General features: G+C 40.3%; 1 protein-coding gene across 6 annotated transcripts in view; it reads right to left on the bottom strand.

The window, feature by feature from the left end:
* Nucleotides 1-15,260, bottom strand: part of tnr (tenascin R (restrictin, janusin)) — a 235,290-nt gene that overhangs the window by 103,026 nt on the left and 117,004 nt on the right. For all 6 annotated transcript variants that reach the window (XM_037531224.1, XM_037531214.1, XM_017710961.2 and 3 more), the window contains one exon: nucleotides 1,431-1,958. In XM_037531224.1, coding sequence (XP_037387121.1) covers nucleotides 1,431-1,958 — 528 coding nt within the window. The remainder of the gene's footprint in view (nucleotides 1-1,430; nucleotides 1,959-15,260) is intronic.

Below are 15,260 nucleotides of genomic sequence, written 5' to 3'. Positions count from 1 at the left end.
GAATAAAATATGGGTCTATGAAATGTACTACAATCATTCACTACAATCATTTTTACAGTGCAACACTTCAATAATGATTTGTTTTCTCTCTTTTTATATTGTCTACTCCACATAGCCAGAAATTTCACACAATCTTCACTAAATTGTCAAGACACAGTATTTGCTTGGCAGGCTGTTACCATGCGGCATTTTCCTTCCATACTATGACATATTTACAAGTATCAGGGAGGGTCTGTGAGCTAGCTAAGAGTTTCCACTCAGTGTTAAGAGTGGGTGATGGGAGAGGGAGATGAAAACAATTTAAAATGGAAACATCAGGAACATAAGTACTAATACCGTACTGACACACTGCTCCTATCTGACTGAGGAAACACTACAGTTTCGCATGGCATGACTTCATCCATCACTAGCCTTAACTACTCATTGAACACTTTCATCATTCTGGATGATAATGATCCCAGAATCACCAGACTGAAACTGAGGCAACACCTTGCAATCTCATTAGCTTGGATAAATATAGCCTAGTCTGTGCCAGCTTCCTGGAGATCCGCTGCACCTTGAAATACTTAGCTTTACACCAAAGGTCTGGGGGAAAGACCTTTGTGACAAAGGCCTTGTAATTAATCTCCCACCTAACCTCATTTGTTTAGCTTAATATGACTTTTTCTTCCCTACTCCACCGTTTCAGCTGTTTTTAGTAGCCCTGGAGGGCCTCCATAGCCTCAGCTTGCAGGTGCAAATCCAGTAAAGTGCACCTCTGAGACTTAAAACAAGCACAGCATTGTCACCATACACCATAGCGTTCTCCCTGCAGACATTGCCACCTCCTCCATTTAGCACTGCAGAAACATTCCAGAAGGAAGAGAAAGAGTGCAATCCTTCAATGATGACTTATTTTCTATGTCTTTATATTGTCCACTCAATATAGTCAGAAACTTCACATCATCTTCGGCAAATTATCAATCTACGGTATTTAATTGGTAGGCTTCTCTCAGGCAGTTTTTACTTAAAATGAAAGTGATTTGAGGTTGGTTGAAGTGATCTAACTTGGTGTGAACATCTGGTTTGTTTTTAGACTATCCTCAGTCAATGATCAGCACAAACAAGTGGCTATACCCCATGGGTCACTGCACTAGAGCCTTGAATTTTGTAAGGACATGTATTTTCTACTGAAAGCTGATTTTTCAGGTTTTGCAGGTTTTGCTCCCTTCACAGCCATTACAGATTGGTAAGGAGACATTCAACTTCTGTAAATGTCTTTAGCACTTCTAATTTAACTCCTAAAGTGTCTAGACTCACATAGATCAAATAAAGAGACAAAAGTGAGCTATGAGTAAGAAAGGATTGATAGTAAATTTAAGTTTGGCTTTTTGTACAACACTTGTCTAACCCCCACCACAGCCATAAATGCACATCTGTCTGTGACTCACCCATGGCAGAGCTTTCTCCACAGCAGCCACTGCTGCACTGAGCTCGCAGCAGGGACACCTCTCTCTCCAGCATTTCTATGCGGCTGGCTAGCTGCTGCAGGGTAGCTGACGCAGGGCAGGCACACGCTTGCTTAGGGATGTTGATGCGGTGGGTGAAGGTCACCTGACTGTCTGAATCCATGGTCTGCTCCATGTACTCTGTGGGTGGCTTATCATCCCCCATAGAAGCCTTTGGATTTGACCCTGAGTCTAAATCGACAGAGCACAGGGACTCCAGAGGGACATTGATATTGTACACATGGTTGAAGATCATAGGTTGTGTCTGGTTGCTTTGGAGGCCTTCACCATTGGGGGCTTGCCTCCTGACCCTGGTGGTCTGCACCAGTTTGCCGTCATGGGCTGGGATAGCATGGACTCCGAGAAACAGCATAGCCAGGCCCACCAGAGAACTACACAACACCATGGTGCAACCGCGCATCACAGCTGAGGGTCTAGAGTAGATTCTCCAATTCCTCAACGAGACTGGCACTACAGACACAGAAAATATAGATGTCAATTTAGCTAGAGATTAGAAACAGTTAACAAAACACAAAAACAATAATGGAAAATTAATAAGATTTTTTATCAACAATAGGCTGAAAAATCTTTATTTTAAAATGGCCACATTCAAAGCTGTGGTAAAATACTTCACATACACACACAGTTCTACACTAATAAAATGAATAGTCATGAACCATTTACATTTATGGCATTTGGCTGACGCTCTTATCCAGAGCGACTTACAATTTGATCATTTTACACAAGTAGGCGAAGGCAGTGTTAGGAGTCTTGCCCAAGGACTCTTATTGGTATAGTGTAGGGGGCTTACCCCGGTGGGGGATTGAACCCCAGTCTACAGCGTAGAAGGCAGAGGTGTTAACCACTACACTACACCAACCAATAAACCAAAATATTAAAAACATTTTGCTGTTAATGAATACCCTTTGGTTATGTTGCTTGGCAGTCAGTAAGAATTGTTTATTTTTTATTTACCCAATGTCTCCCCCACTATATAATGCTACCAAGCTAGGAGGTAGTGGATTAACACATGGTTCCTCTGAGACACATGAAGCCAGTGATCACCATTGTATACACTTTGTTAGACTTTTATTGGCAAAATGTAAAAATGACAGATGTGGCATTGTTAGTATTATTAATGTTTGTTAAATTAGTTCCATCTGGGAAGGGGGTTAGTAATGCTGCAACATGAATGTAAAGATATGATTTTGCTTTACAATCCCTGATTTTATAAAAAGTAACAAGAATAAAACAATGTTATTAACAATTAATGTTAATCAGCTCATTTAAAAATAAAAACATTTGTCACTTATAGTTGAACCTGTTTTCAGATTCATGTTCTGTGAAAATTATTGTGTATATATTTTTGTTTCTGTACCATTTCAAAATGGAAGCATATCATATCAATTCGTGATTAGTATTACACTAGTATTGACATTTCATTTACACAGATATTTAGATGCTATATAAGTACCTTTATTTAAAATTAATTGTATTTCCAGAACTGCATGTTAGTGCCTTATGTGATCATACATCAATGGTGTCAAAATGATAATGAATATGTGATTTAAATTATATGCATTTGCCATCTCTAATTATTTTTTATCAAAGTCAACACCAAGATAGAAAGATGTCAAAATTCAAATGTAAAACAGCGCCTCTCATCTTTGCAATTGCATAATCTTGCCCAATGAGCTCATTCTGTGTCAAAATGCCTTTGAAAATTCACAAGACCACATTGTATATTAATTTTAATGGTCATCCCATTCGGCCATTAGGGGTGTACTTTGTGTACTTCTGGTGCCGGTCCCAAGCCCGGATAAATGGTGAGGGTTGCGTCAGGAAGGGCATCTGGCATAAAACTTGTGCCAAAACTATCATGGGTATCACAGATATGATTGCCATAACGGATCGGTTGAGGCCCGGGTTAACAACGACCACCTCCGGCGCTGTTGACCAGCAGGGTGCCGGTGGAAATTGGACTACTGTAGGTCGAAGACCATCAAAGAGGAGAGGAGGAAGGCAGGTTAGAAGGCAGCAAGAGAGAAGGAAAGGCAAGAGTGTGGAGGTTAGATTAGGGACTCATAGGGACAATGACTGGTAAAGGCAGAGAGCTTGCAGACGGAAGCTGGAGAGAAGGAAGGTAGATATTCTGTGTGTCCAGGAGACCAGATGGAAAGGAAGCAAGGCCAGGAACATTGGAGGTGGATTCAAACTGTTCTATCATGGTGTAGAGAGGAAGAGAAATGGAGTAGGGATAATCCTAAAGGAACAGCTTGGGGAAAGTGTTCTGGATGTAAAGAGAGTGTCAGACAGGATCATCAGCCTGAAGTTGGAGGTTGATGGTGTAATTTTGAATGTGGTCAGTTCATATGCACCACAGGTTGGTTGTCAGTTAGAGCAGAAAGAGGAATTTTGGAGTAAGATGGATGAAGTGGTAGATGCTGTCCCTAGAGAGGAGAGATTAGTGATTGGTGCAGACTTCAATGGAGGGAAGGGAACAGAGGGGATGAAGAGGTGCTGGGTATGTATGGTGTGAAAGACAGAAATGCGGAAGGTCAGATGGTTGTAGATTTTGCAAAGAGAATGGAAATGGCTGTGGTGAACACATATTTTCAGAAGAGGGAAGAACACAGGTTGACATACAAGAGTGGAGGGAGGTGCACACAGGTGGACTATATCCTTAGCAGGAGATGCCACCTAAAAGAGATTGGAGATTGTAAAGTGGTACCAGGGGAAAGTGTAGCAAGGCAGCATAGGGTGGTTGTCTGTAGAATGAGATTAGAAACAATGAAGAGGAAGAGAGTGAAGACAGAGCCAAAGATTAGATGGTGGAAGCTGAAGGAGGAGGATGGTTGCAGGCAGTTCAGGGAAAAATTGCAACAGGCCCTTGGGGGCAGTGAGGAGCTACCTGTGGACTGGGAAACTACAGCTAAGGTGGTGAGAGAAACTGGCAAAAATGTGTTGGGTGTTTCGTCTGGTCAGAGGAAAGAAGACAAGGAAAGTTGGTGGTGGAATGAGGAAGTCCAGGAGAGTATTCAGAAGAAGAAGGCAGCTAAGAAAAAGTGGGATAACCAGAGAGATGAAGGAAGTAGGCAGGAGTACTGTGAGGCTAATCGCATAGCGAAAAAAATGGTGGCAAAGGCAAAGGCTCAGGCCTATGATGAGCTGTATGAGAGGCTGGACAGTAAAGAAGGAGTAAAGGACTTGTATCATTTGGCTAAACAGAGAGATAGAGCTGGAAAGGATGTACAGCAGGTTAGGCTGATAAAGGATAGAGAGGGAAATGCACTAGTGAGTGAACAGAGAGTGATGAGTAGATGGAAGGAGTACTTTGAAGAACTAATGAATGAGGAAAACGAGAGAGAGAGAGGAGGACAACGGGGGGAGAGATAGTGGATCAGGAAGTGCAGAGAATTAGTAAGGTGGAAGTGAGGGCAGCTTTAAAAAGGATGAAAAATGGAAAGGCAGTTGGTCCAGATGACATACCTGTGGAGGTATGGAGATGTTTAGGAGAGAAGGCAGTGGACTTTTTAACCAGGTTGTTTAACAAAATCCTGGAGAGTGAGAGGCTTACAATTTGATCATTTTACACAATTGGCCTGACTGCATGTCTTTTTTGGACTGTGGGAGGAAACCAGAGAACCCAGAGGAAACCCACGCAGACACGGGGAGAACATGCAAACTCCACACAGAGAGGACCCCGGTCGGGGAATCGAACCCAGGCCCTCCTTGCTGTGAGGCGACAGCGCTACCCACCACGCCACCATGCCGTCATGCCCAGAAAGAGTACCACAGATGCAATTTTTGCATTGAGAGTGTTGGTAGAGAAGTACAGAGAAGGTCAGAAGGAACTACATTGTGTCTTTGTGGATCTAGAGAAGGCATATGATAGGGTGCCAAGAGAGGAACTGTGGTACTGTATGAGGAAGTCAGGTGTAGCTGAAAAGTATGTTAGGGTGGTGCAGGACATGTATGAGGATAGTGAGACAGTGGTGAGGTGTGCAGATGGATTGACAAATGGTTTCAAGGTGAAGGTAGGGTTACATCAGGGATTAGCTTTGAGCCCCTTCTTGTTTGGAATGGTGATGGATAGGTTGACAGATGAGCAGGCAGGAGGCTCCATGGACCATGATGTTTGCAGATGACATTGTAATCTGTGGTGAGAGTAGAGAGCAGGTGGAAGAGAATCTGGAGAGGTGGAGGTTTGCACTGGAGAGGAGAGGAATGAAGGTCAGTAGAGATAAGACGGAATACATGTGTGTGAATGAGAGGGAGGCAGGTGGAAAGGTGAAGATGCAAGGAGTAGAGGTCGTAAAGGTGGATGACTTCAAATATCTTGGGTCAACCATCCAGAGCAATGGACAGTGTAGAAAAGAGGTGAAGAAGAGGGTGCATGCAGGATGGAGTGGGTGGAGACGGGTGTCAGAGCTGATGTGTGACAGAAGGATAGCAGCAAGAGTGAAAGGGAAGGTTTACAAGACAGTAGTGCGTCCTGCTATGATGTATGGTTTGGAGACTGTGGCTCTGTCTAAAAGACAGGAGGCTGAGCTGGAGGTGGCAGAGATGAAGATGCCTAGATTTTCGTTGGGAGTGACCAGGCTGGACAAGATTAGAAATGAGCAGATCAGAGGGACAGTGAAGGTGGAGCAGTTTGGAGATAAAACCAGAGAGGCCAGGTTGAGATGGTTTGGACATGTGTTGAGGAGGAATTGTGGATATATTGGGCAAAGAATGTTGGAGATGGAGCTGCCAGGTAGAAGGAGAAGAGGTAGACCTCAGAGAAGGTTTATGGATGTAGTGAAGGTGGACATGGAGACGGTTGGTGTGAAAGTAGAGGAGGTAATGGATAGGGCAAGATGGAGGCAGATGGTCCGCTGTGGCGACCCCTAAAGGGAGCAGCCGAAAGAAGAAGAAGAGGAGGTCATCCCATCCGGTCAATCATCCAGGCAGGGCGGGGCCAAGAGCACATGCATCAGAAAAGGCTTAATCTGAAAACATCTTGGCCAAAAAGTTTATAGCTATTCTTTCATTAGCGGATAAGATGAAGAATAATAAAAAAAAAAAGAATAAAAAATGTGGGCAAGTTTTCTGGATTATTAATCTGGTTGATAAAAACAAGTCCTTCTTTCTAGCCTCTTTCTTGAAAGCGGCTGTTGCCAACTCATCTATTGTGACAATTATAACTAAATCATTTTATGAGTATATTTTTGATAATAAATAAATTGTAAAACAGCAATATATACAAAGCTCACAGTGTATGCGTAAACAGCCCTTGATACTGGATTAATCTCTATCTGTAGCCTATGGTGGCAAATAATAATTTCAACCCCTGGCCACTAATTAAATCAGAAAAATCTGCAATGCATTCAATTTTAGGTGGATTGTCTATAAAAAAACACAATTGGATATACTGTACTATATACTATACTTGAATATCTGTTTAACTCCATCTACTAATGTAAGATTAGTCAACAAGGTCCAGATAAACCCCCACCCTGATGGGATAATTGATAGGATATCAACAAAATGAAAATGCAGCCTGGTCGAATCCTCTATCAAAGGGAATTTGACACAAAATGAGCACAGAATGTGAGAATATGTAATTGCAAACAGGCGCGGTTTCATTTTTACACTTGAATTTTGACATCTTTCTAGCTCAGTGTTTACTATAATAATGCAATTTTAAAAACATTTTTTTTTTTTGGAAGGTTTATTCTTGTTATTGTTCCTACTGTCCTGTTGCGTACAAATGCTTTTCTGAGGGATTCACGCAGAAAACCTTTTGCTATTGCTTCACATCAATCTTAGAGTTTGATTTAGCCACAGAAGAATAGTTCAGAAAGGAACAGCGACCAAAATGTCTTGTTCATACAATGTGTTGATTGGGTCATGTCTTTGCTTTGGGGTCGGGGGGGGGTATTAGACTGTAATCTATTCCTTATCTGTGACAAAGCTGAGGACAAAGGCAAACTGAAAAATGAGTGAACAGTGAAGGAGAGACTACTGAGCTGTGGGCTTGGCAAGTGATATCCTCTGACATTTTCCATTTTTATAGGGCCGACTGCCGACCATTCCAAACAGACATGACTTTTATTACCATTCAATCACCAGAATAAAAATTGGAGACTTAAAAGTAAATGTCTTCTGCTTAGTCTCGGTTTATAGAATCAAGACAGAGGGAGAAGGATTGGGGGGTGGGGGGTTGGGGGTGGCGAGAGATATCAAACTTTAAGAACACAAATCATGATCCTATGATAATAGACTCTGGCTTATAGCTCTGCCTTGAAAGATCAAATAATACGTAAGTGCATAATGTGAACAATACCAATTTACTACTCAAAGCCATACTAAGGGAAGAGGCAGATTTCTAAGGAGTTTGCTTTGCTTTTTTATGGACACACGATAAAAAATGTCTCTGTCCTTTTACTTTCCTCTAGTGAATGTTTCTACTTCTGCCATACTGAATACTACAGTTAATGCAAAGAGGCACCAGAAAATCTGTAATACAGTAGTTGTAGTTAATACAGTCTCATCGAGTCAAGTCACAACACAATGCTTCTCATTCTGTCTACAGTTTAGCCATGACTGTGTCTCCCTTTTCAGACGTTACTCACCTAAAATTGAAGTCATAACACTGACAAATCCTTTCATGTGTTATCATAAACAGCATCTCAAAGATGAAATGTGCCATATTTTGAAAAAGTGGACTTCAGATGATCCCTTTTAGGTTTGAAGAAAAAAATCAACATAACATTGTATTGCAATGTTTTGGATAATACAATATCAATAAAACGTCAAAATATTTTCTTAGATGGTGCTGGGAAGTCTTATTGAACAGGCCAATATTTCCATCACTGGTGTTATGCCAGTAAGAGTGCTTGGACAAGAGTCCTAATATTATATTCATCTACCACTGCAAGTCGTTCTGGATCAAAATGTTCTCTAAAAATGTGAAGGTGTACTAAAATATAAAGGTGCCAAAAATTATTCTTTCAAACAATGCCACAGAAGGACCACTTTTGGTTCCTTAAAACAGTGGTTTTCAAACTGAGGCCTGCGGGTGGTCCACATTTTTGCTCTGCCTAAGCTCCAATACACAGGGATAGGGCAAAATTAGACTGTCCTGTGTGCCTTAGATCTGGTTTGAGAACCCCCATTCAAAAGAATCATTCAGAGGATGGTGCTTTGAAGAAGAATTTTTGCAAATGAGAAATGTGAATCTTAAGAACCTTTTTAAAGTTTAAAGGACCATCACATAGCATAAAAGTTCTACATTAGGGATACAGATTGGATTTAATTTACAATAATGGGTTTACAATAAATATCTCCATGATATTTTGAGAAATGTTTGAAGAAAGCAACACAATGACTGTGGGATGACTGTGACTTGTTGATAGGTGCTGTTTATTTGTGTGGACAGTGTATTGTTACACACCTCTTCTAGAATAATTAAAGATTTCAAACAATGAACAATGAAGTATGGAAGGAATTTGAATTGCTTTGCCTTATTTACAGTTCTGCCTTACTTTTACACCAATGTGTAAATGTACATTTTCACTCAGTAGTATAATTTGTACTACAAATACATTATATTGCAATTACATTTTGTTATTGTAATTGCATACAAATCAATAAAATTCTCAACAGAATTGCATGGCTCAAGCACTGTGAAAACATCATATTGTAGGGCCTGTAGTAACTTGCACCCCTAGTGTCTTTCTGCCTTCTTATGGTAGTGGTGCTCAGAGCATGTGGCTTGTTAATTCTATCCCCATCTTGTTTCTCGCTTCTTCACACGCACTCAAGTGGTTTGGCAGAACAGAAAGCCATTTCACCCTCAAAAGATCTGCAGGAAGTAAAAACTAGATGAAAATGAATCAGACATCCTACAACACATTCCACTTCGCACACATTAGCCAGAGCACTGGCTGTTGAATTAAACCACTCTCTTAGAAATCACAACCCCTTTAGCAGCACCACTTAAAAAACATCCTTATACCAAACACAGATATTCCCATTTCTGTTCATTCTATTTAAAGTTAGAGATTTATTAAAAGGATTTACATGGTCTGATGTACTCTGTAATGGAACAGATCTGTCATTATCACTGGAGAACTGGAGGGACGTGAACACTCTTTCCTAAGCGATTTTGGCTCCTTTAGGAGAAGAGTAAGATCAGGTCATCCGGACTGCTGGAAGCTGCTCTTTTTGGAACAGGGGCTGCTGGGCAATGTACTTTTGTGCTTAGGGTCTTGGCAATGCCCCATGCTTGCCCACCACAAGCCTTTGAAGAGAATGGGACTCCACTAGCAAAGCCCTTAGTACCACAGAGAGCACCACAAGGCTTGCCCTACAGTTTTTCCCGGTATCTCAATTTACTCTTCAAGAGCACATGCCTTTTAAGCAAACATTTCTCCTTTCACTCTCCTAATGCTAGCTCTCATGCTAAGATGGTAATTAGGGATGACAGCATGGAGTTTTATAATGCATTTGCTTGCACTGTGCACAAATGTGTGTGTGCAGAGTCATTATAAAGCTCCACAGGCATAGAGGCAGAAGATAGTGAAATAGGAAGATATGCATGCAGTGATTGCTAATAAGAAAATAACAGCTTTGAAATGTGAATTCCGCAAGTTTGCAATAATATTGCTTAAACCTCCTACAATTAATGAAATGTTTGTGACAGTCTATATTTGTTTTTATTAACTTACAGATGTTGGGAGTTATTGCTTACCTTATGCTGTATTATTCAAATATAACTGTTGAAAATACCTTATTATTTTTGTTTATATCACCTGTACCAGCAGATGGGGAAAATAAAATTAATGTAACTAATGTTAATATCATGTTCCACTCCCCTCTTCAACCATATATCTTTGAGTGAAATGCTCACCTAACTCCACTCCAGTAGGATTTTTAGGGCCCTGAAAATTTTATAAATGGGCCCTCTTGCCGCACATCATTTACGTTAACCTGTCACAACAGGAAAATATGCCAAAATTTCAAACCTCCATACCTCACACTATTGATTAGCATGCAACAAGCTTTGAATATAAATATGGGCAACATGGCTGCATATCAATATAGTATATGCAACTGGCCAAAACTGTTTCTTAAAAGCACTGCATCATTGCATCAATTAATTGTTTTTGACTATAGATGGAAAGGGAGGCTAGAGAGTGTCTATAGCATTTATATTATCCAGTATTTACTTTCACTTTCAAGTTAGACTTTGTCAGGGGTCAAGGGAGCATGACATCTTAACACCAAAACATCAGGTATGTTGCACTACTGAAGGGAAAAATGTGAAAACACTGAAGTGTGCAGTAGGGATTTTGATGCAATACACATTTCACAAACAGTTATTAGCATGAACTTCTATTCTATCAGCAGTTCCAGTATATCATGATATATGAGTATATGATGATATATGAGAAGCATTTTAAGAAGCATTTTTTTCCACAAACACTGTATCACTCGGCTGAGATGCCATTACTAAGCAACGACTTTGACAGATGTAGGAGATGCTCAAGTCATGTGAATGTTTTTACTTCTTTGCACACAAACAGAAAATGTATACTTTTAAGATTACATTTGATCTACAGCCAATCTGGTCAGACTCTGAAGATAAGACTACACTAAATTCCAAAACTGTCATTACCACAGAGGAAGCTTTTCAATCAGCAGCTGTGACAGAACACCTAAACAACCTGGAATGCCAAACAAAATGGGCTGCAAAACGCATTACAAACTGCCTGGAACAAAAAAACATTAATATTGATCTAGCAAAAATTGACAAAACTGCGCCCAAATCACAGCTGTGATGGTTTTTTGTGACAACACACTCTCTCTCTCTCATGTTCTATTGCTTAAACACACACCCGCACACACAGTGGGGTCCAAATTCTATTTTAAGTATGTAAGTAATTAAGTAAATACGTACCTTTTCAGTCATTATATGTGCATGGTGCACTAATTTTTTATTTTTATTTTTTGCATTTCCCTACAAAAGGTGGGATCAGAGTGCACGATCAACCGTGATATGGCACCCCTGGAGCAGAGAGAGTTAAGCACCTTGCTCAAGAGCCCAACATTGACAGCGTACCCAGGTTTTGAACCCACAAACCTGTGATCAAGAGCTCACAGCTATGTTATCAGCTTAACTATTGGAGTAGACAGTAGAATCTTACCAAATTTGAACGTAATGTAAGAATTTCAGCATTGGGTTTGTCCTTCTTTGGCTTTAATGGCATTGTGTGCTCAAGCTGGAAGTTGACTCCACAAGTTTGTACAAAAGTCTCTGATGAACAGATAAAATCCACCTGGAGAGTCATCTGAACATGACTTTCATTTAAGCCTCAAACAATTCTGACCTTTCTGATCTGACCTCTACTGTGTGTGTGTGTATGTATAAATTAATTTCATTCATCAAGAAAAGAAAGGCTAAATGGAGAAGCTGAGACAGGCTGACTCCATTTCTCATTTGTCAATTTTGTCCAAGACTAAGGACAGCAAATGGGAATTTAGTGTTGGGTTGGTGTTAGCTGGTGTTCCATCAATAGGTATTTGAACAGGTTGCTATGGATAGAGTGATAGCTTAAAAAAAAGGTCTGTGTTTGTGGACTAGTATCATTATAGAACATAATTTCTCTCTTTAATGTGGCTCCAGGGCTGATGTGAGAGATAACAAACACTGGCATCTTTTAGCCTGAGTTGACAAGCAGTGATGAAAGATCAATAGCTGTCTATTTCCGCAACACATCATAGCACTGTTTTAACCCAGAGTGATCTCTATACAATACTACACTAAAGTTCTTTGTTTCAGAGGTACATAACACACAGCACAAAGGTCTTAGGCAGACATGAAAACAGTTTAAACTATTTATCTTGGCAGAAAGTGTGTTTTAAAAATGTTTCCTTGCTGCTTTCCATGGATTGCATGGATTTGTTAAAAATCTCATAATTTCACTTTTTTTACAAACCCATTTCCAAAACAGCTGGGACACTGCAAAATGTAAATGAAAACACAATGTAATGATGTGCAAATAATTTAAACTGTATATTTATTTGAAAATAGTACAAATAGACAACATGCTAAATCTGATACATATTACTGTTGCATTGAAAGATATATGCCCGTTGTCCTGAGCCCATGCAGTGATTTCCAGAGTCATGTGTATTTTAAATCCAGTGCCACCCAAGGGCCCAAAGATCTTGGCTAGCCAATATTTCAACCTTGTCCCGTGCATACAAAGATTTCTCCAGAGTGTCTAAATTGTTTAATGATATTATGTAGCTACATCAGATGATAAAATCCTCAAGTTCTTTCCTATTTTACATTGAGAAACGTTATTCTTGAATTGTTGGACTATTTGTCTACACAGTCTTTCACAGAGTGGTGACTCCCTCCCTATCTTAACTTCTGAAAGACTCAGCCTCTCTGGAATGTTCTTTTTCTACTCAGTGATGTTACTGACCTGTTGCCAAATAACCTTAACTTTTTTTTTTGGCATACACAACTTTACCAGTCTTTTGTTGCCCCGTCCCAACTTTTTGCAATATGTTGTTGCCATCAAATTCAAAATGGGCATATATTTTCCAAAAAATAATATAATTTCTAATGTTTTGCTCAACAGTTTTAGCTATGTTGACTTTATACTATTTAACAAAATATATAGGGTTTAAATGATTTGCACATCATTGCATTTTGTTTTAATATTTTGCATCCCAACCTTTTTGGAAATGGGTTTGTAAATGAAAGTTTTACATTGTATGTAAGTTTTGAACTGTTTTGTGATGTCATGAACACCAATGCTTTTATAAATATCTGCCAATTCAGCATATAGCTGTGTAACCCCACCCATTCACACCAAAGTCTTAAGAATTGTCTTAAGGTTAAGAACACTACATTGGTTTTCAGTTAAATTCCGCAGTATAAAATTCTGCTACTGACATATAATGCTCTAAACATCCTAGACCCTCAGTCCATCAGAGAACTTACAGCAGACAAACTTACAGACAAACAACCTTACAGACAGGGTTCAGGACACAGCCTCAGTTTTTATGCCTTGTTTAGACAAGCCTTTGAAAATTATTCTTTCCCATTAGATAAAAGGTACAGACCTGGGGGTTCATTGGCAGAGTATTATGATAAACTGAGAATGTTGGTGTTGTCACCCTGCTGCCCTCACACGGTCACTTAAGTTTGTTGATGGTGGAGCAGAAGGGAGCTGACATCTCAGGGAGCTCTCACTTCTTTGCTACCTTCTGGCTCTCCTTTTCAGTTAGGCTCTAATAGCTAGGCCTGCCAGAGTCACAGTTTGTACTCTGTTAACACTATACATTGTTCTCAGCCAACCCAAACAGAACTAACTGCCCATGTATTTCTTTGTGGAGCTGAACAACTGTCCATCCTGTGCTGTCTGATGCTGTTGCTTTATCTACCTTGATTGGTCGCCCTTGCTCACCTGCTTTCTAGACTAGTCTGACCACCATTAAGCTTCCTTCTGTGAAATGCTGTGAAGAAAGCCTCAATTGCATGCCACTCACCCTCCTGGTGATACTGGTACCTGTACTGAGTCAAACTATTTAATCACAGACATTGTTTCATGTGCCTCACAATATACTGAGCTCTCATCGTATTCATGCTTATGGATCAAAATTACAGGCGTCTAAAAGTCACCGATGTTCATGTTTTAACTCTCATTTTTGCTGTGATTCACTCATAACTGCAGTCAATGGTTTTCTCTGGTAACACAGAGATTGTCATAGATATATATAGATCACACACTATATAGACAAAGGTATTGGGACACACCTCCTTATTATTGAGTTCAGGTATTTCAGCCACATCTATTGCTAAGTTCAGTGACTTTAAACATTGCACTGTCATAGGATGCCACCTCTGCCACAAGTCAGTTTGTGAAATTTTTGTCCTGCTAAATCTTCCCCTGCCAACTGTAAATGATATTATTATGAAATGGAAGCACCTTGGAGCAACAACAGCTTAGCCAAAAAGCGGCAGACAACAGAGTGGGGCCAGCAAGTGCTAAAGAGAAAAGTGTCTTTCCTCTGTTGAATTACTCACTAACAATTTCTAAATTGCCTCTGAAAGCAACATCAGCAAAAGAAGTGTGCATCAGGAGCTTCACGACATGGGTTTCCACAGCCATGCAGCTGCATACAAGATCAAAATGCACAATGCCAAACAGGTGGGGGGAGTGGTGTAAAGTACACTGCCCATGTACTCCGAAGCAGTGGAAATGCATTCTGTGGAGTGATGAATCACACTTCTCTATCTGGCAGTCTGATGGATGAGTGTGGGTTTGGTGAATACTAGGAGAATATTACCTCCCTGAATGCATTGTGCCAACTGTAAAGTTTGGTGGATGAAGGAAATTGCTATGGGGTTGTGTTTCAGGGGTTGAGCTAGGCCACTTAGTTCCAGTGAAAGGAATTCTTAATGCTTCAGCAGACCAAAACATTTTGGACAACTGTTTGCTTCCAACTTTATGGGAACAGTTTGAGGAAGGCCCTTTTCTGTTCCAGTATGACTGTGCCCCAGTGCACAAAGCAAGTTCTATCAAGGCATGGTTGGGTGAGTTTGGTGTGGACAGACCAACTGGCCCACGCAGAGTCCTGACCTTGTTAAATATGGTCTCCAATGGTTAACCTATTTCACTTCTGGTTATCTATAGCTAGCAATCTAGCATTTCCATTTGTTGAAGGGATATCTCTGAGACATATTGGCTTCTAGATGGGGGAGACTGT

The sequence above is a fragment of the Pygocentrus nattereri genome, chromosome 2 (genome assembly GCF_015220715.1).
Source record: "Pygocentrus nattereri isolate fPygNat1 chromosome 2, fPygNat1.pri, whole genome shotgun sequence".
Lineage (NCBI taxonomy): Eukaryota > Metazoa > Chordata > Actinopteri > Characiformes > Serrasalmidae > Pygocentrus > Pygocentrus nattereri.
Note: the sequence above shows the minus strand (reverse complement) of the source record. Positions and strands in the feature narration are given on the sequence as shown.